This window comes from Crocodylus siamensis, chromosome 4 (assembly GCF_052110815.1).
Source record: "Crocodylus siamensis isolate JL-2025a chromosome 4, ASM5211081v1, whole genome shotgun sequence".
Classification (NCBI taxonomy): domain Eukaryota; kingdom Metazoa; phylum Chordata; order Crocodylia; family Crocodylidae; genus Crocodylus; species Crocodylus siamensis.
This window is the reverse complement of record NC_143398.1, coordinates 95773988-95794825: the sequence shown is the minus strand read 5'-3', so window position 1 is coordinate 95794825 and position 20838 is coordinate 95773988. Positions and strand designations below refer to the sequence as shown.

Genomic DNA, 20838 nt, shown 5'->3' with positions numbered 1-20838 from the left:
TTTTTCCACCTCCCACTGCCATTAATTTTTGTGTATCCAAGGAGCTTCCAGGTCCTTTCAGGCTAGGTGACTTTTCATTTGAAATGAAGAGGCAGAACAAAACAAGACAGGACACAAGCAAAGTCTCGCTTCCTGTGGAGGTCCAGGCCATGGCTTTTCTCCAGAAGGCTATGCCAGGGGCATCCAGGCACCTCCTGCAAACTCAGAGGTGCAGGGCACTGACAACCTCCTCAGTTCAGTTGAACAGATGCCTCTGTGGCTCAGCCAAGTCTGCTCTTCTTGGACAGTCTCTTTTCATCTTTAATGCAAAAGGGGCTGTAAGTGGGGAAGGGGAAAGCAGTGGTAAAAAGAACTGGGTCTGCCCTCCTGAGCAGTCTGGTGAAGAAATGTTTCCCACATTCTTCTAAGTGATGCCTGGCACTCAGAGTGGCACTGAGGGGTCACGGAAAGGCAGCTGCAACATGGGAGGCTTTCATGAGTAGGTGGGGCATCCTGTCTGGTTAGCTCTTCTCTCCGTTAGGCTGGAGGGAGGGATGGCTTGTGGGTGATCCTGTCCATACCATGCTGGGATCCACCTGCCCTGTTCCATAGAGGGCTTTTGATTCATTCAGGTGGTTGCATTTGATTTTCTCTTGCTGACTCATCTCTCCACCTCGTTCTCTCCTCACAGGGCTCCTTGACAATTCTGGCTTTCCAGAGGTTCAGAGACATTTCCTTTCAGGAAGAATACAACACACTGTTCCCTAGCTCCCCTACACTACTACCCTAGTGCCTTCCCCTCGTGGGGGAGTTGGGGGGAGGGGTGCCCTGAGGAGAGGAGGTGTCAGACTGCCAATGGTTCTTGCTCCAGGTCAGGGGTGAAGAGAAGGGAAGGAGAATAAAGCTGCATGCTGCAAAGGCAGTGCAGCCAAGAGCATCGAGAGAGAGAAGAAATATGCCTTGGGACTGGAGTGGGACTGACTTGTCCCTTTAGAGGGTAATTTTCCAGTGGCGAGTTGGAAGTGGCAGATTCTCCTTCTTCCCTTCCTTCCGTGACTCCCCTGTACCTGACTAATGCTGAATAACACCAGTGTGCCTTTCTGTTGGCATCTCCTCAGTCTTAACATTTTAGCCAGTATAAGGGTTTTCTCCACCATGGTCCTTTCTCTCCCATCTTGTCTTCTTCTAACTCCTCTGCCTTTTTTGTGTCCACTTCCCTCTGGGTGGTCCATGGGTTACCAAGCTGTTCATTCCTGGCTGGGCAGGGGTAGGGAGGCTGCCACGCTGGCTGAGGACGTGCCATCCCTGACAACCACATCCAGTCCAGATGTTCTCATTGCACCAAAGAGCTTTCCAAAAGCAGCATCTGAGGCAGAGAGAAGTAACCAGGCTGAGCAGTGTCCAAACTCCTGGATGGACAATGTCTGCCTTCCCATCCCGTTCACTGTCCCCACTCTACCCACCAAAGATCTGTGTTGTGTTTTGTAGATTTGGGCAGCACTTCTGGTCATCCAGTGGATGACTGGCAGTGAACAGGGTAATAGGATCAGCTGCTGCCTCCTACTGACCCATTTCCCACCTCCCCCAGCAGTTTTCTGGAGCCTGAAGGTGTCTAAGATGGATTGGGTCATGAAACCTCTGAGATGGACCTGATGGAGTCCACCTCAGTCATTCTAGGTCTGTATCCAGGCATTCAGAGTCTGTGCCAGTCATGCCAAAGGCCAACTGGAAGCCACATGCAGACCACTGGAGTCCCAGCTTCCCTGGCTGACTCTGTCTCTCTCCTCTGGTGGTGGCTTGGATCTCCAAGGGGCCGCACTGAGTCTCCTGCTCTTGGGGTTGTTTAACCAGTGATTCCAAACATGCTTTGTGCACTAATCTCTAACCACTACTAACCCAGCTTTTGTTTCTCTCTTCTCCTGGGTCTGCTTCCCCTTCCCTTTTGCCCACCTCTCTCTCTCTCTCTTTTGTGCTTTCTGTCTCTCTCATTCCCCCTCCAACATGAAGGTGGGCCAGGCATTTCTGGCATACCAGCGATACCGCCTTGGCGCCGATTCAGCCCTCTTCTCCCAGGACTACACGGACCCAAGCCAGGACTCCGGCATGCCTTATGCCCCCTACACGAATGAGGATGATGCAACGGATGCAGTGGGGACATACCAGCAGCCCCCTCCAGCAGATGCTTTCGACACTGCGGCGCAGGGGTACCAAACACAGAGCTACTGAGCCACCGGTGCTCCCCCCTCCCTCCTCCCTCTGCCCCCTTCCCACTGCCGGCAAGAGGTTGAGGGGCAAAACAGATGTGCATACCAGCGCCACAGGCGGCCCTCGGCCACACTCCAGCCTTCTGGGTCTTTTTTTTTATTTATTGTTTTTAAAAAGAAAAGAAGGAAGGAATCCAGCACTTCCTTCCCCTCCCCTGTCTCCCACACAGTTTTTGCACCTGAACTAAACTGTCAGTTCCAGAGCATGTCCCTCTCTGTGTCCCATCCAGTGTTCCCTCCTCCCTGTAGGAAAGCCAGTGACAGGCAGGCATGAAGCTTACCCTTTTGGTGGGCAAGGGAGAGTAGTCACGTGTGGGTGAGATGACTCCAGAGGTGGAGACAGGAGGGGAGAGATGGTGTGTTTGTGTGTGTGCAAGCAGGCAGAGGGCAAAGATTATCAGGGGGCTTGGAGGTGTAGGGTTGGTGCATGTGTAGTGGACCAAAGGAGAGGTACGAGTGCACGTGCAGGCATGTGGGGGTGGGGGGAATTGGCTGTGGGCATGGATCAGTGTGTAAGTGTCAAGCGGGGAGTGAGCATGCAGGCATGCCACAGAAGGGGCTGGAGAGGTCCAAGACATGGGGTGGGTCATAAAACCCTTCCCCCTACCCCACCACGCTATATACAGGCAATATGGCACTGTTTGGTGAGATGGGAGTGCTTTATTTTTAGAGAGTGTGGGAAGGAGTAGTGTTGAGGATGAGAGTTTGGGGGAGGGAACTGAGAGATAAAATAGGGTCAAATTTGCAGGTACAATCAGAAACCACACAGACCTGTCTGCAGATTTTAACAAAGGAAGTCAGGTAGTCTGGGCTGGAGGAGCTGTGCCATAAGGCTCCCTCTTTCTCCAAACCCCTTTGTGATGGAGGCAAGGTGTTTTTTCATCCTCATGGCTCAACACTACTGCCATTAACCAGGCAGGGGGAAAATACTGTCATGAGGAGTCCCCTGAACCATGCCATAGTCTCAGTATGGCAGGAGTTAGATACAGGTACTCCTCACTTAACGTCATCCCAGTTAATGTTTTGTTATTACATCACTGATCTATTGGAAAACATACTTGTTTAAAATTGCGCAAAGTTTGGTTATAATGTTTGGTTGCCGCCTGCTAGGTAACTACTATGACATAACTGGATTCGCTTAACATCATTTCACTTAAAGTTGCATTTTTCAACAATGTAACCATGACATTAAGTGAGGAGTAGCTGTGCCTGAATAGATATGGTCAGGAACTCCCTTCCTTTACCTTTGTCCCAGGGAATTAAAACTCACATGAAATGAAGAGGAAATAACTGGGCTGATTCTGGGAGAAGCCAGTTTGAAACCAGATGGAAAACTTTGGCAGCAGTCCTAGGAATCCTGGTCTTTGTCCCGTTACAGTTGTGAGGAGAAAAAAACCCAACTTAGACAAGGTAGCCGTTCATATCTATAGGCCTATGGATTGCCCATTGTTTTCTCTGTCACTAGAAAGAATGTTTCTGGCATCGTTGCCACTGTCTTTCTAACTGGGGGGAGTGGGAACACACTGCTGGGTCTGCTAGCTGGCCTGTGATCCCTCCTGAATGGAGATACCCATTGAGTCAGATCCCTGTTCCCCGCAACAACTGGCCTTTTGGCCTGTGCCCCAACTTATCCCAAATCGCAGTAGCCTGGGGCAGCAGCATCACTAGGTGAGCTGACCAGAGAATCTTCTCTGCCCCTGCTGGAACCCTGCTGAGTTTTCCCCTCGGTGAAGCTTAACTTATGCTTATAGCTCTTTGGAGAGGAGGGCAAGGCTGAGCATCCAAGACTTGGTGACCTGAGGTCTTGCTTACATTGCAGTTGATATTGCAGAACAGCTCATGCGAGCACTCTTTCAGAGTCTAGGTGATTTTTTTCTCTCTCAAAATAAATACTCAGCTTTGGGAGGGTGCTGGTTATTCCAGGAGGGGTCACTCCTGAACAGTATGTCCACAGTCAGAGCTAAACTGCAGTAGCCTTCCTCATCCACCTCCTCTTTGTAACTGCATCCTAAGAAAATGAGAAGCCAGGATCTAAAGCCAGGTCTTTTCTCTGAGCTGCACAGCCTGAGCTGCACAGTGGTTTTTGATCCCTATTGGCTCAAAGGAGAAGAATCAGGAGCAGAAACAAGATCTCCCATGCAGCACTGCCAAGCACGGACCCTCACCCTCCATACACCCTTAAGAGTGAAGAGCACTTGTCCTTAGGATGCTGACCCAAGCCTGGTCAGGACCCCCAGCTCCTGCCAGGCTTGCAAGTTGAACAGGTGTCTGAGAAGGCAAGGTAACACATCTGGGTTTCTACCTCCCCTCCCTCAACATGGCTTGACCTCCCTGAGCTGGAGAAGGAAGGGAAATGGAAATGCAGCCTTGTAATGGGGGTAGGAGAAACTATAAGGAGTACCCTCCCATGTATATATGCACAGCTGTTTTTGTCTGCAGTCTGACTTTAAAGGGCTGTTTCTTTGAATTGCCTGTGGCACTGCCACATTTAAGGTGTGGAAAGAGGAATCTGTCACAACTGGGAGCTGGGACTCCAGCTGTGGTCTGATCTATGTATACACGTGTGTTGTCTACAGATCCATGCCATTGGCACCCCTTCCCAGTAACTTGCTGTACCTTGTCCATGGCTAATGGCTAGAGAGGAAAACACCCCCTTTTCAAGTGAAGTGCAAAGGAACCAGGCAGGTCCCTCACTCCATGGTCCCATGTGAAAGCAATACTGTAAATAGGTTTGGGGGGGAATTCCTCCAGTCTTCTTGCAGCAGCCTAATATTTAGGCTTGGGTATGCTTTGTCACAAGGGGTTATTCATAACAGATATGGGAAAGGTCCCTTTTTTATCTACCCCTGAAGGGAAAGTTAGAAGGCTGGAGCCAGAGAGGGTAGAGACCCGAAGTGTTTTCACGAAGTGTTTCTTCTTTTGTTGGATGCATCTGTTCTGGCTAGGGTGGCAGAAGGCAGGGCAAAACCCCATCATAACTTCGGGAATGAAGCTCTTGCCCAAGCATTCTCCCTTCACTCTTGTCAGAGACCAGAGACAGGACTGCCCCCAGCAAGGGTATGGGATAAACCAGGTCCCTCACTCTTACAATCTAGACCAGGGTCAGGCAATTATTTCGGGCAGAGGGTCACTTACAGAGTTTTGACAACCCATCAAGGGCCACATGACAGGCAGCTGGGGCAGATAAATATTAATTTTCTAAATATTTTAGGAGCCCCATGGGCCAAATAGAATGGCTTGAAGGGCCACAACCAGCCCATGGGCTGCATTTTTCTCACCTCTGATTTAGACCCTAATGTGTTATCTTTTTGGAGGGTAACATGGGACTGTTTTAACCTCCCTGTTTCCTCTGGAGCATGCAGGGGCCCTAAATTTATTTAAAGTAGGCCAGCAGGGAGTCCTTATTTCCCTTCTATCCAGCTCCTCACAAATCTGAGACCCCCAAGCTGATTTTCAGGTTATTTTCCACCTCTTTGTCCATCTCTTCATTCTCTGTCAGACAATTTTTTTTCCATGGCAAATGGGCCCTTATTAAGGCCCGCTCTGGCACTTCACTGAGCATCTTCACCTTTGCCTGATAGAAACAGACAAACTCTTTTCAGTGTTAATGTGTCCCCATCCTTAAAGAATGGGGGATTGGAGAAGACAGATGCTTGGGGCTTAGAAGGGTAGGAGAAGGAGCAGAAGGGTTTCTAAGAACGACTAGCAAGTGTTTTCCTCTGGGCTGCTATTGGCTTTCTCTGGCAGGACTGCCAACACATATATGCTGATCAAGTCCCACTGGGAGTGAGGTAGGAATTCTGGCCTCCTTGTGCACATGCATCCCAAGCAAGTAAGACTCAAGTTAGAAGCCATTTCTCAACAGGAGGTGGCGAAGGCAAGAGCTTCACACTAGCTCTAGTTGCTGCAGTCTCCTGATGAGCACCAGGGGCACAAGGCCTATCCACCACAATATGTGTTTTTCACTGATTCATGATACATCCCTCCTTCCCCCCCCTATTCTTCCCAGCCACTCCATAGCAGCCAGAGGGAGCCTCTGTACCTGATACTGCCAGCACCTTATACTCTCATAAGTTTCAAGGGGTGGGGAGCCTGGGAATGCAGGACAGATGGGTGATTCCTCTGAGGAGTCTAATCTCAGTCTCTGGAGAGGACTAAACAGTCCTGGAGGTCAGCTAGGTTGTTTCATGCAGCATATACAAACCATTTCTCCAGAGAAGCCCACTGTCTCTGTGGCACCTACAACTTCATCTGGATTTCTCTGCCTCTCCCCTGCAGCATTACTGCCTGTGTATAGTATATATATTATATATATATAAAAAGATGTATAATATAAAGCTATACATATATACATATATGTGATGACTAGTGGATGGCCTGCTGCATACAGGATCCCCAGGGTGTCTGTCTGATCCTGAATGTCCCTCCACCTCTGCCCCTACCCAATATGTTTTTCTGAAACAGATGACAATGAACCCTGCCTTCTTGGCACCTGTGTTTACGACGTCCTGTATATTTGTGGTTAACAAAGTGAAGGTGGTAACTACTGGTGTCTCTTATTAATAAAGTTATGTTGAAAATAACAAACCATAACACAGCTACGTTGGGTTTTTCTCCCTTTGTATCCTGAGAATTACTTTTTCTTTGTTTAATAGTAGTGTTGATTATCTTGACATACTGTCTTTGTATTAATCCATCACATTACCATTACTCAATCTGCTAACAGGGTATATATTTAAAAACATAATTAAATATTAAAAATAGTCATAAGCCACAGGTTACAGCGGATTCCAGTAGTAAATATCCTTCCACAAATAGTGTCTGATTTCCACCAGCTTCCATGTGATAAGAATAAAATTCAAGTTGCCACCCTGCATCTCTTGAGCTGAAACTTCCCTAATGCTCATCTATTCATCTCTAATGAGACCCTCATCCTGATATCTGAGAGATACCCCTCTTCCTCTCCTCCCCACTCCTTGTGGTCAGTCAAGAGAAGGGCTATGATGGTGAAAGCTTTCATTTCCTAGACCCCTGAGCCAAGCAGCTTCCTCACATCCAGTACAACCATTCGCATCATCCCTTCCCATGGGGCCATAGTTGGAGTTGTTCACTGAGCTAGCTAGGGCTGCTCCATGACCCACTTTTGTTTAGGGAAAGGCTTCCTCCTATGTTTCCAGACAGCTATGTTGGTAGCAAAAATTCCCTTCCCAGGAAAAATGTCAGAGGTACTGAAGCCAGGAACTAAAAACTCATCAAGACAAACATTGCCAAGCCAAGCGTTCAGAAAGAATGATCCAGTCCCCTGGATCCCGGTTAAAAGCTAGGTTTTTAACACATCAAAGTAATTGTTATTTGCCCTTTGTTTTTTGTACCTTTAGGGGTCATGTTGTCAGGGTTTTCTCTGCAGCCACAAAGGCTGGGAACCTACTTTTATTTTTAAATGAAAGCTGAAAAGCTTGTGTAATCACCAGTCTGCAGGAGCAGAGGCTTTGACGTATTGTGAGACTCTCAGTAGATCTGCAGCCATTAACAACATGGAGAAAAACAGTTGTGTCCTTCCCCATGCTCCCCCCCCCCCCGGCAAAAAAAAAAAATCAGTATGGGCTTAAAATTCACTCCATCCTTCCAAAGTCACGTGTGGTATTGTTACTTTGGGCTCTCTTCTGGGCATACAAATTGGGGTGGCGCCAGCTCCCTCTCCCCTTCTCCAGCATGTCTGGGAGAAGGGAGCTGCCATCCAGCATGCCTTCACTCTAGCTCTGTTCTTTTCTCTGCTTCCTTTGCTTTCCCTTTCTTTCAGCCTGCACTGAAGCAGATGCCTTTAGGCTCAGCTGCTGCCCATTGACTCCTGTGTATCAGCACTGCACAGCAGCATCTCCATCCCTGGCTTTCTAATACAGCAAAGAGGGAGGTTCTGCAGTTGCTGTAATGTAGCTGGCTATACAGGCAGAAAGAAAAGATGGGCTTCTGAGCCTGGAAACAAATGCAGGCAGCAGGTGGGAGGGGTAGGCTGAGAAAAGTCTTAGGGAGGAACTAAGTTTTACTGTCTGGTCCTGCCCCCCGAGCAGGCAAGTTTTGCATTGGTTGGCAGCACTAAGGACAGGATTAGGATAAGGGCAACCAGCCTGATAATGCCAGACAGGTACATCCTTCATGTCACCCAACCTGCAGCCTTGCCAAAAAGGTGGTTCTCTCCCTGACCTTCACCTCCATGCTCTGCAAGCAGGGAAGAAAAATCTTCTCTGAAACTCATTATGACAATGAGTGTATTGGCTAGGCTGAAGGTATTATGGGATGACATTTGAATGCATCCCTCTCAGCTATTATCCTGGATAAACATCCTGAATGCTCATAGCAGTACCATTTCAGGATTGTCTCACTACCATTGCACTCCTTCAGACGGTGTGTTTTTCCAGAACCCTCACCAGCTTGTTGGCTCAATAAAATCATGATGCTTTCTATAAAACCAGGGACATCAACACATCCCAGAGGAAGGGGGAAGATGAAGGTCCTAAGACGGATCTGGTGGTTATGGCCAAGCCTTGAACAGTTGCAACCCCCCTTCCAAGGAAGTAAGAAGCTAGACATATGGAAAAACTTCATTTCCGTACAGGTAACCAAAATCTAGAATGCACTTCCAGGTAGGTGGTGCAGTTGCCATCCCTGGCGGTGTTCAAGAGGAGGCAGGACAAGCACCTTGCTGAGTTCATTTGAGTCCATTACCTCCTGCTCATAGCAGGGGACTGGACTGGATGATCTTACAGGTCCTTCCAGTCCTTCTTTCTATGATTCTATGATAACAACACCCCTCCACACTTGAAATATTGTATGCAGATTGGGTTTACCCCTTACAAGATAAAGAAGCACTGGGGAAGATTTTGAAAAACAGCAGCGAAAATGAGAGAAGGATTGAAGCTTCAGCCACACCATGAAAGAGGGAACTTGTAATGACTATAGACCTGAAAGTCAATGGATCATGGATTTATTCTCTGAGACTTCAGCAAGCATTACTGGCCAATAGCCTGTTTCTTCAGATCGGTTCTGGCTATGAACTACAGCACAGTGATTTCTGTCAAAAGACTTACTATGGGGAGAGAACATGAATAAAAGGTGGAAATAGCATTAATCAATAAGGTGAATAAAGGTCTTTAGAAGCAATGAACTTCCTTTGTTTAGATTAGTGAAATTTCTTGTGCTCCAGATGAAAGAGAATGGCCTGAACTCTTCATATATTTGGGAGGAGTTGCAGTCAGACACCATACAGGAGATTTACAGAGAAAGAGTTGGAATCATCTGGCCAATATTCCACAGAGATCCCTCAAAGAAATGAGGTTAATTATTATTCTTAAAACAGAGTTTCATGTCTCTGAACCTAAGACTTTGCCTACAAAATGTCATTAAAGAAATATTAAAAGACTGCTGATGGGCCAAAGCTGCAGGAAAGGTTCCACTTTGACCAGCAATGCGCTGTCCCAGGTGAGAAACATTTCAAGGTGGATCCTGCTTATGTTCCCTGATTTACATGGGGAAATATGCCACTCCCTGAACCTTCCAGTGCTGTGGCATCCCTTATGCCAGCTGTCATGCACATCAGGACACACCAGTCACAATTCTGGAGAGTTCTTTGGCTAGCTTTTAATATAAGAGGTGGAATTATTTAGCCTTTCCCCATTTGTGGCAGGGGTGGGAGCAGGGGGCACTGAAATTATTGTCCCTGAAATAGGCTGGATTAACCCACGATACCACAAAAATATTCTTGAGAGAGATGAGAATCAGTGATCTGGTTTTATTTATGTTATATCATTTTACAAACGCTTGGAACGTCTCACTGTAAATTCACTTGTTGGAGTCCTTTGATAGAACCAGCCTTGCCTGTGAATCAGCTCAAGGTCTCAAGAATAAGAGAATCCCGAGTAACTTTACTGAATTCAGCAGCTACTGTCCAGAGTCCAAGCTGCATCTCTCAGCAAGCACAACCCAGGAGGAGAGGGAATGGGTTGAATGCAGGTGACTTTGTGGCACCTCTGTGAATCCTGAATTCTGAACTGGTTCAATGGCTATCTATCTCAGTCCTTGGTATAAATCAGAACTACACCAAAGGCTGTTCCCATTTCTGGCAGATACAGTCACCTATGGGCTGTTCTACAGCCCTGGTAGAGATGCAACCGGGCACCTAGAGTACAGAGGCAGCAGTGACTTGCGGTTGCCATCGAGATCACAACGGTGACTGCAGGAGCTGCCAGCAGCTGCTGCTTTTTTTTGCCCTTCTCCAAGTCAGCACCTGAGGCTATTGATCTGTTCACTCCACCCTAGTTATGCCGCTGTCACCCCTTTGCCATTACTGGACTTAGGGCTCAGTCCACCACATGCTGGTGCCTGCAAAGAATGGCAGCGTGGAACCACAAAGGCACTTCTGCCCCGGCCCTGGGGAATCACAAGCAGAGGATATGGGTGCTCCTGTGCCATAAAGGGGCTATGAACACATTTGAGGCCTGGCGTCTTGAGTTCAAATAGAAGAGGCCCTCCCTGGAGATCTGGCAGAGGAGAGCCTTGGCATGCTGGGCCCACTGCGCACACCGCCCCCCCCGTGGCCCGGCCAGCCCCACTCAGAGCGGTGGTAGCAAGGTGCCCCCTTCCGCATAGGCAAAGGCCTGAGTAGTGCCAGCAGGTTCCCTCGCCACCCCCGCGCAGAGGCAGACACGATCCACATAAAGAGGTCCCCCACACTCCTCACAGCAGGGGCTGTATCTGCTCCAACCAGCAGGACCCATAGGCCAAGGCTCCTGTCACAACCGCACTTGACAGCAGGCATGGAGGAGCACTGGGCAGCTCCCACCCCTCCTGTCACAGGCTCTTTGCAGACTCAGGCATCTGCCTCATGCCAGAGCTGCAAGCTTCTCCCCTCCCCCTGGAGGCGTCGCGTGGCTCCGGAGCTGGGGGCAGGTGGGATGGGCACGCACTGCCAGCCCTGTGGGGCCAAGGCAAGTCGGGGGGGAGGCACATGCCCCTCGTGTCCCCTCTGTGAGGGCAGCGGAGCAGTGCAGCGTGTGTGGGGAGGCACGGGGTGTCAGGGCAGCGCATGGTCACACGGTGGCTCCCCTCCTGGGCAACACGCTCCGCCCACCAGGGGGCGCCCGTGCCACGCAGGCCGAGCAGGCACCCATCTCCCTCCCGCCACCCGCGCAGGCCCCGCCCACTAAGGGCGGGGCGGGCGCCCTACGCACCCCGCTCCTCCCACTGCGGCCGCTAGGGGCAGCTGCGCGCCGTGGACAGGGCGCGGCCGGCAACGGCTGCTCTTGGCGCCGCCCGGGCGAGGCTGCGGCGCGGCTCCCGCTCCAAGATGGCGGCGCAGAGGAGGAGCCTGCTGCATAGTGTGAGCGCCGGGGCGAGAACTGTACCCCGCCCCATGTCTTCCCTCTCCCCCCCACCGCGGCGGGCGGCGACCCCCTCCTCCCCCACCGGCGCTCTGCAGCCGGGCCGGGCCGGGCTGGGGCGGAGGGGGGCACAGCGCCTGGGCTTGGGGGCGGGGCTGTTCGTGACTTCGGGCTACGTCAGGTGCGCTGCCATTTAGAGGGGGGCGGAGCCCGGCATTCTTTTGTGGGTGGGGCATGGACCGCGCGCGGCGTCCTCGTGTGGCCCCGCCCCCTGGGCAGTTGTGGGGCGGGGCTGCCCCCAGGTTGGCCTGGAGCCCTGGCGGGAAGGCGGAGCCTGGGGGCAGTGCCATGAGAGCAGGTGTCAGCCCCAGGTTGCTGGTGGTGCCCCTGTGGCAGGGAGGGCTGCAGGGTCTGGGACATTGATGGCACAGACAGGCGGTGCCAGGTCCTAAGCATCCCCCGGCCCTGGTTCCCCATTAGCTGTTACCCCCATGGAGCCAGGGGGGAGACTTTTTTTCCCCTGGGGTGTCAGGGTTTTTTTCACCTTTCTCAGAGGCGTGGGGCGTTGGCGGCAGCCACAGCTGGGGATGGCTGCTGGGCTGTGCCAGGACTACTGCTGGCACTTGAATGCGGAGGTTCCTGGCTGGAGGGTCTTGCCCCTCTGCTCAGGGTCAGACCAATTGCCATATTTGGGGTCAGGAAGGCATTTTCCCCCATGGTCAGATTGGTAGGGACTCTGGGGGTTTTTGTCTCCCTTCGTAGCAGGGGGCATGGCTCTCTTCCTGGGATCTCTTGAGCATATATTAGCAACCTTTTCAGCAGCAGTATGCTGGCTGCCATGGTACCCCTGCTTTCCCTATGGGAGGTCAGGGTTCTGTGTCTGGTGTCATGGCAGGGTTGACTGTAGCTTTGCTAAGAGATTAGACTGTGGATTTGCCTGGGATGGTTTGGGGAGGGGTTAGATTGGTCAGGCAAGGGGTTGGACTAGTTGACCTCTGAAGCGTCCTCCATACTTCTTTCTGGTTCCCCATTCCCTTCCCTGGCTCTGTTCCCAGGAGCAGCAGACAAGCTGGACAGATGACCTGCCCCTCTGCCAGCTCTCTGGAGTGGGCTCTGCTCCCAATCGGTCCTATGGTGCAGATGGCAAGAGCACTGAGGGGCACCCCTGGGAAGACAACTGGCTGAAGTTCCGGTGAGTTACCAGCACCCCAGGTCAGCGGTGGCACTTGGCTGGGTTCCACAGAGGGCTGGGGTGGGGAGGGGGCAGGGTCTCTGTACCCGACATGCACCTTTAACCCCCATGCCTGGATCTTCTCTGACAGGGGTGAGAACAACTGTTACCTCTATGGGGTCTTCAATGGCTACGATGGCAACAGAGTCACCAACTTTGTGGGCCAGAGGCTCTCTGCAGAACTGCTGCTGGGCCAGCTCCACGCAGATCACAGTGATGCTGATGTGTACCGAGTCCTGCTGCAGGTAATGGGGTTGTGGCTGCAGAGACCATGCCTCCCCCTGCATTAACACCCTCTCTTTGCCACAAGGAGAAGAATGCCCTGATCCTTAGCAGGAGGAGGAGAAGGTTGGGGAGGCCTGCCAGGAGCTGAGAGCGTGCCTACCCTGAGGACAAGGAGCAGTAGCATTTCATTCCTCTCCTGTCTAGCCCCATCTGCCCTTTTGGCTCCAGTAATGCAGTGTTGACAGCACTGCAAAAAGTTGGATTCTTTCTTCCTTGGACGCAGGGACATGTTAATTGAAGAAGGGGTTTACATTGAGATGATGATGAAGCAACATGGGGAAATAGACTTGTTAACTCATTTCCTGGAGCAGTGGTAGCTGCCTTTTGAGGTGTGACAGATGTGTCTCGTTTTCTCTGAATAGAATTTGTATATCTTCACTTCCTGTCCTTCACAGTTGCACAGATTTAGATTTCAGTTACTGTTATCTAGTTGCGCTAAGGCGATTGCATTTCCAGGGGAGGTGGGCTGATCCCCAAGGAGATAAATCTAAACACTTCTAAAGCTTGCTGAGTAATGTGGTCTCTTTTTTCAGGATGAAGGGGAAACAGATGTTGTGTTGCTGTGTTTGCAAAGCAGCTGCTGTTATCCAGTCTTGTGTTACTTTCTTGTATCCCTTCTCAGGCTTTTGATGTGGTAGAAAGAAGTTTCCTGGAGTCCATTGATGATGCTTTGGCAGAGAAGGCCAGCTTGCAGTCCCAGCTGCCAGAGGTAATGTGATAGTACTGAGAAAATGTGTCCCCAAACCCCCAAAATTCAGTTAGAAAAAGTCAGAGGTCTTCCTGAGGCTAATGGCCCATACAGCTAGCATGGTTAAAGCACATTGATTTCTGTTGCCAGGCCACAGTGTGGCTAGCATCCTCTCCAGACACCCCAAACACTCAGATACCTGTACTTGGCTTGATTGAGTCAAGCTGGCCCTCAGCACAAACCTGTAGCAAGGTTCAAACTCTCGGCGCCAGAGCAAGATACCTCCACTGCTGTGCCACTTTGTTTCCCTTCCCCACTTCCCTTAACATTGCTGATTTAAGATGTGGAGCCTCTTGTCTCTAGGTCAGTGGCCTTGGTTTGCCGTCAGGGAAGCTGTGACTGAGAGCTGTCACCTAGCATAGTGATCCTTTGGTGGCTTGTGTGAAGTGGGCAGGTATTAATCCCAAACTTTCTGCTTTGTATAACCTGCCATCACCACTGGCACTCCTTGTACCTGTTTACAGCAGCCTTAGTAGTGAGAGGAAGAGTTGGATGGGTTTTGAAGACTGAACTCACTGCAGTTGATGCCCCTTCAGGATGAGACAGGGATCAGGACATGGCCATTTGATTGGCCTCTGTACCAGCACTGTTCCTATTCTGCACAGAATTATGAAGTTTTTCTCCCAAGACCAGTGAAATCTGGCCAGTACTTGTCAGTGCTTTAAGCCTTAGGTTTGCACCAGATGCAGTGGCAAAGACCTTCCCTGCCCTGAAGAGCTCAGTATCCAGCTGTGATTTCTGTGGCAACAGACTGTGTGTTTAAGTTTCCCTGTAATCCTGGGTTCTAGGGGGTGCCCCAGCACCAGCTACCTTCTCAGTTCCAGAAGATTGTGGAAAGGCTTAAGGCCGTAGAGCGGGAAATCTCTGGAGGAGCCATGGCTATTGTGGCAGTCATTCTCAACAACAAGCTCTACATCGCCAATGTAGGTGTGTGCCTCTTTCTCAGCTTTTCATCTTGGCATATCTGAGGGCAGCTACAGCCATAGGGCAGCCGGTTAAAACTTGACCATAGTGGGGAATTGAATTGGCTTATGTAGGTTGGAAAACACACTTATCGTTCCTTGTGGGGTCCACTAGCATCAAAATGGTACTGAAGCTGGTTGCTGGGTCTGTACTTCTAGGGGCTGGGTAATATAGTGAATGTAACCTTGGCCACAGTTGGAACAGAGCTGTGTATGAGACAGTGGGTTCCAGGAAGAAGGGAGCTTCCTTTCTTTGCAGGCACTGCATCAAAGGCTGATGTTGGTGGCTCCATACCCCATTAATGAAATGTTTATAGGGTATTCCAATGATTGTACATCTGCTCTGTCAGCCCTTTCCTCATTCCCTCCCTTTTTTCTCCTGTTCATAATCCCCATGGATAGTCTTCCTCTGTTCTCTCTTAGCATTCCACCCCTTCTTTCATAAAGTAGCCACCTGCTGCCTTACGCACTGCTCCTACCACAGGTACAAATCGCGCACTTCTGTGCAAGTCTACTGTGGATGGGCTGCAAGTGACACAGCTAAACGTGGACCACACCACGGAGAATGAGGATGAGCTGTTCCGCTTCTCTCAGTTGGGTAAGTGCTGTGTTCTGGGAAAAGGGAAGCCAAACTCAGGCACAGGGCGAGGCAGCTTTCTATGCAGTGCTGTTGGTGAGGAAAGAGTGGTCTGGTTCTTAGCAGAACTGGTATCAGTTTCATACTGCTGCCTTTTTTCAGTTGGTGCTTCAGTGGCTCCTTTGCTGCCAGCCTTAGAGAAGAGAAGCCAAGAAGGAAATATGACCTGGTATCTGAATTCCTGTCTCTCTGCAAAGTTGTTCCTGGAGGCTGAGTTTGAAGTACATTAGTGAGAAACAATACTGAGGTGGAGTTTTCACAGCTTCCTGCCTGTGCTCAGCCTTTCCTGAGGACAAAGAAGTTTTTTTCCTTGGGGTTCCCAGTCCAGCACTTTCTGCTGTTGTCACCAGATACTTCAGTAAAGCTGCTAAGAGCTGCATGAGGGTTCCGGATGGTAAAGGACCTTCTGAGAATGGTGGTAGCCTGAAACTTGTGCCCTACTCAGTCATCACTTAAAGCACATCTTCTCTTGACCCCATGGGGCTAGTGCTACTTCCGATACACACCTAATGCATTAGCCAGCCACTGTATCTGACCTTGTGCTTTTTGCAATACCACCCACCTCTGGGATCAAGGGGAAAGTTGCCAGAGTCATGGCTAAATCCTGATCGCAAGAGCAAAGTCTACTCTGCAGGGGTTTAGAGTTTTCACCCTCAGTAAATTGGCAGCACTTTTTGGATATTCAGCACAGGATAAAACATTGTACCATTGATCCTGAACAGTTACCTCTGCCCCTCCCTCCCAGAGGCCAGCAGGGAGAGAAGCAGGGGACAGCCATTACAACCTCTCCATGATTCTTTTCTTTCATTCCAGGACAGAAAATCAGTTTTCCCGCTAAAGGGCCCTGCTACGTGTTCAAATTCAAGCTGGATAGAAACCAGCTGTAAAGTTATTACACATTTTCAAGCACTAGCTTTGTAGCTGGTTGGCTCTTTATAGCTGGATGACATTTTCATGGTGTGAGAATTGCTATATACATGTGGCCAGTCTAAACTTGTTGTGTGATTAACTAGTTTTATTGCATGATAATTACTTTGCACATGCTGCTGGTCTTATTTAGGACATATGGCCAGTCTAAATTTATAGTACAATTTGCCAGTGAATTGCATAATATGCGTAATGTGTGGCAGGGGCCTAAAACATGCACCCCAATTTTGGAGGGCTGATATTTTTGGGGGGTAAAAAGCTACATATGGTATGGGAGTAAATACAGTAGGGGTCTTCCTGACTTTCTCACTTGATTCAGCTGTGTTTTTACTCTGCTTTTTGGTTTAATTAACAACTTCTATATCCCAGAAGTCTTCATGTAGCACATGATTGGCAGGTATCTCTGGTTAGTCTCCTGGCTTGGGTGATGCTGGCAAATGACAAATGCAATGGAGACAGCAACTCAGCCACACCAAGTAGATGAGTCGGCCTCCATCTGCAGCAGCTGTCAGACTCATGCCTTACTATTGTTGGGAAGAGGTGTTGGCCATCCACGCAGTGAATTTGGTTTGTCATGTAGGGAGCCTGAGCTGGAGCCATGTGCTAATGCAGGTCACCCTTTGGAACTGATTTTCTTAGAGTTATAATTTCTGCCTGTTGTCCAGGTGTAGTTGGGGATGGGGATGGGGTGGGGCTGCCTGTGCATACCAGCATGGTGTCCTGTCTGGTCCAGATTCCTGTCTGACCAGTAGTCACCACCAGATAGTTCAACTGAAGGTACAAGAACCCCCTGGTGCGGTCACTAAACCTACCCTGATGATTTCTCGCTGTATCTTTCTGCCCCTGCTGTGGACATTTCCTCTCTCCTTCCTCAGGATACTAGCACAGGAAATCTTACAAGTGCATCAGGGAGTCAATAAGTCCTCTCTCTGTCTGGTAGGTTTGGATGCAGGGAAGATAAAGCAAGTGGGAACTATCTGCGGGCAGGAGAGCACCCGGCGCATTGGGGATTACAAGGTCAAATATGGCTACACTGATATTGAACTCCTCAGGTTAGAGACACTTAGCTATTCTTTCTCTTGAAGGCTTCTCATTCTGATCTGCCTGTGCTCCTTTTAAGTACTGAACTAGCTTTCTCCTTACAGTGCTGCTAAATCTAAGCCTATCATAGCAGAGCCTGAAATCCATGGAGGACACTCCCTGGATGGGGTGACTGGTTTCCTGGTGCTGATGTCAGAAGGACTGTACAAAGCTCTGGAGGCAGCTCACGGGCCTGGGCAGGCCAATCAGGTTAGAGTTCCCAGAGGCATTTCCCTAAGAGTGTTGCTAAATTGTCCCGTTCATGTCAGCCTCACTCTTGCAAGGTTTGTTACACATGCATCGTGTTAACACCAGCTTGGTTGAAAGGCCCCCCTGCCTTATTCCCAACATGTAGTGGGGTGTGTGTGCTGTACTGGCAGACTAGTTTTTCTAAGCAACTTCCTGTTTCTGGAAGTCAAGCATCTCTTAGGGACAGGGAAATACTTGGTTCCAGAGTACAAAGATCAAACTGAGTTTAGACATTCAGGCCTTGCCAGCTGTCTGACTGGCCAGGTGCCATAAGAACTCTTGATATTAGTTGGCTGGGGAAGGGTTTCCTTAGCACCCTCTCCTAAAAGTCCTTCTTTTTTGTTCCTTGCATCCAGGAGATTGCAGCCATGATAGCCACCGAGTTTGCTAAGCAAACTTCGCTGGATGCTGTAGCTCAGGCTGTGGTGGACCGGGTGAAACGGATCCATTGCGACACCTTTGCTAGCGGTGGGGAGCGATCTAAGTTCTGCCCCCGGCATGAGGATATGACTCTGCTGGTGAGGAACTTTGGGCATCCACTCGGTGAGATGAGCCAGCCCACACTGACGCCAACACAAGGTAAGGACCAGTAAAAAAAAACGGGACAAAGATGGTGGGTGGAGGATAAGACCTCTCCTTTCATCCAGTGCCAACCTGATGTCAGGAGAAGAAACCTTCAGTGCAGAGACTGTTCCCTGTGGGAAATGTCTCCTTCCCAAAATAATTTAGCATGGTCTGGAAAGCATTAGATAAAGCACCTCTCTTTTACAGGCATATGGGATATTAATGAGTCAGAACATTCCTGTACCGCTGAGGCTTTTCATGACACTCGTCCATCCCTTGTTGTTTTCTACTCCTCAGGAGGCCGCATCTACCCTGTTTCTGTGCCATACTCCAGCGCCCAGAGCACGAGCAAGACCAGCGTGACACTGTCCCTTGTCATGCCTTCTCAAGGCCAGATGGTCAATGGTGCCCACAGTAGCTCCACTCTGGATGAAGCCACCCCAACTCTTACAAAGTAAATGCTGTTAAAAGTTGTATCATCTTTAAATACCAGTTGTTGCTCCCCGCTGTCTGCCCTCCTGCAGTTTGGGTGGAGCCCAGGCAAGCAATCTGCCTGTTACCTGCTGCACTATTCTTTTACCCAAAGGTGTGGCTTTTCTAACTGCAACATTGCATCCTATCCATGGTTGTCTGAGATGTATCATTTGAGGAGAATCATGCTGGATGTGGGAATGAACTGAGCAAACATTTCTGGAGCATGCTGTGGGAACATGCTTCAGGGAATCAGCAGGGGGCACTTGGGGATTAGACAGCACTTTCCTTTTGCTAGCAGTGATTTTGTAGGCTGGGGTGAATGCTGGCCTGGTGTTCCAGCTGATTCATTTAATAAGGGGCTAGGTCTGTGTTACCCTGCTGTTAAAGGAGATGGGGCTGGGTATATTTTCCTGGTGTGGAAAGGTTTTCAGATGGTGCTAGGAGAGTGAAACAAGGGTTGGGTTTCAATCACATTGGGAAGGAGTCTCTAACCTGCAGGAATATACTGTTAACTTTGATTTCAGTTCAGCCTTTGTCATAGCAAGATTTGTATGTGTCCTGCCATGCCAAGCTAGCAGCTTAGTTACCATGTCCCTATTGCTTCAAAAACAATGGAGCTCGCCCACCCAAGTTGCTCAGGGCTACATTGCAAGTAATATGCACTTCATACTGCTGGACTTCTCCTAAAGGGTCTAAAATATCTTGGGGCAAGGAGGGAGTTCTGCAGTTTCCCTGAGATTTTCCCTTGTAATGCATCCCTCTGAGGCACCATGCATGAGGCCAGCCCAGCCAAAGATAGCGTAGTTGACTTCGGTGCCTGTGACACTCGAAGCACTTTTGAATATGTCTGATGTTCCTGGGGAGAATGAGGTACCTCTGCTGCATGTGCCTGTTGACTAAAGGGAAAGTGGGTTTGATACAGTTAAGAGGCTGGCACCTCTTTTATTGGCCTAAGGAATCAACCAGTAACATGAATGTATTTGTGCTCTCTCTCAGTCAGAGCCCAACTGTGACTCTCCAGTCCACCAATACCCATACTCAGAGCAGCAGCTCAAGTTCAGATGGGGGCCTCTTCCGTTCCCGTCCCACCCATTCCCTCCAGCCTGATGAAGATGGACGTGTAGAGCCCTATGTGGACTTCGCAGAGTTCTACCGGCTTTGGAACATGGACCATGGTGAACAGGGAGTACTCACGGTGTCATAATGTGGGGAGAAGAAGGGAGAGGCATCCTGCAACCACAGTGAGCTCAACAGAGACAAACAGGCAAAGACTGAGGTGAGGTTGAAATATGTCCAGGTGGTAGCCATGTTCTGCTGCGGATTCAGCCCTGGTTCAGGATGCGATGAGCCCAGGGGTGGGGTGCTGGCGTAGCTGTCTCAACACACGTGTGCCTGTGTCCTTCATCTTCTCCTTATCCACGTCTTTTCCTGGGTAGGGGTCATGAATCCTAACCCTCATCATGAATATTATGGACATAAATAGTGAGGGCTGTGTTAGGGAGGGCAGGAGCAGGTGTCTGTACAATATGCATATAAGCTCTTCTTACGGACTGAGGTGCGAAAAACTATGCTGTGATACTGGTGTTTAACCCTATAGAAGATACCTCCGTTTTGCAGAATAAATAACTTATAACTGCTGTCATTCTCACCTGCATGGCTCTGTTTTCTGTTTAAAGGGAATTTTTAGTGCTAGTGGAAGGAAGCTGCTGGTGGGACAGCCTTAGAGACTGCCACCTTCTTTTTCTACAGCACAGATAGAGCACAGTCAGTAGCTTGTAAGCTTCTGCCTGTAAAAGTGGCTCTGACCTTTTTGGAAGAGGACCTTACTTTTGTAAGAAAAGGGGATTTTTAGTTGCCTGTGGTTCTTCAACTTTCTGCAGTGAGGGCCTTGGATGGTGCTTGACCAGTACTGCTGACTGTGATATGAACACTTCCACTAGGAAGCAAGACTTGTAGTTTATTTTAAATGGACCACAAACAAGTTATTGGAAACGAATGACCTTTAGTCAATTTTGATCTAAGATACACTGATAGCCTCAAAGGCTCTTTAACGTCCTCTTGCAG

General features: G+C 49.7%; 2 protein-coding genes across 3 annotated transcripts in view; both read left to right on the top strand.

The window, feature by feature from the left end:
- The window catches only part of SYNGR1 (synaptogyrin 1), a 32938-nt gene extending 26102 nt beyond the window's left edge, over positions 1 to 6836 (top strand). The window contains exon 4 of one of the 2 annotated variants that reach the window (XM_090043001.1): positions 1987 to 6836. In XM_090043001.1, the coding sequence (XP_089899127.1) occupies positions 1987 to 2205 (219 nt within the window). In that variant the 3' untranslated portion in view covers positions 2206 to 6836. Of the gene's footprint in view, positions 1 to 670 lie in introns of both variants that reach the window. The other variant, XM_090043002.1, reaches the window with a different exon arrangement.
- A 4627-nt stretch (positions 6837 to 11463) lies between these two features.
- Positions 11464 to 20422, top strand: TAB1 (TGF-beta activated kinase 1 (MAP3K7) binding protein 1). Its single transcript, XM_090043000.1, has 11 exons — positions 11464 to 11616; positions 12673 to 12809; positions 12940 to 13093; positions 13756 to 13842; positions 14670 to 14808; positions 15328 to 15441; positions 17348 to 17459; positions 17553 to 17697; positions 18093 to 18315; positions 18598 to 18754; positions 19771 to 20422. The coding sequence occupies exons 1-11, from the start codon at positions 11584 to 11586 to the stop codon at positions 19976 to 19978; spliced, it is 1509 nt and encodes a 502-aa protein (XP_089899126.1). The 5' UTR covers positions 11464 to 11583; the 3' UTR covers positions 19979 to 20422.
- The last annotated feature ends 416 nt before the right edge of the window (positions 20423 to 20838 follow it).

Excerpts from the sequence above, each read along its gene's own strand:
- TAB1 (XM_090043000.1), top strand. The coding sequence starts at position 11,584 with ATGGCGGCGCAGAGGAGGAGCCTGCTGCATAGT. Across the intron at positions 11,617-12,672 it reads GGAGGAGCCTGCTGCATAGT|GAGCAGCAGACAAGCTGGAC; the intron begins GTGAGCGCCGGG and ends CTCTGTTCCCAG. Across the intron at positions 14,809-15,327 it reads GCTCTACATCGCCAATGTAG|GTACAAATCGCGCACTTCTG; the intron begins GTGTGTGCCTCT and ends CTCCTACCACAG.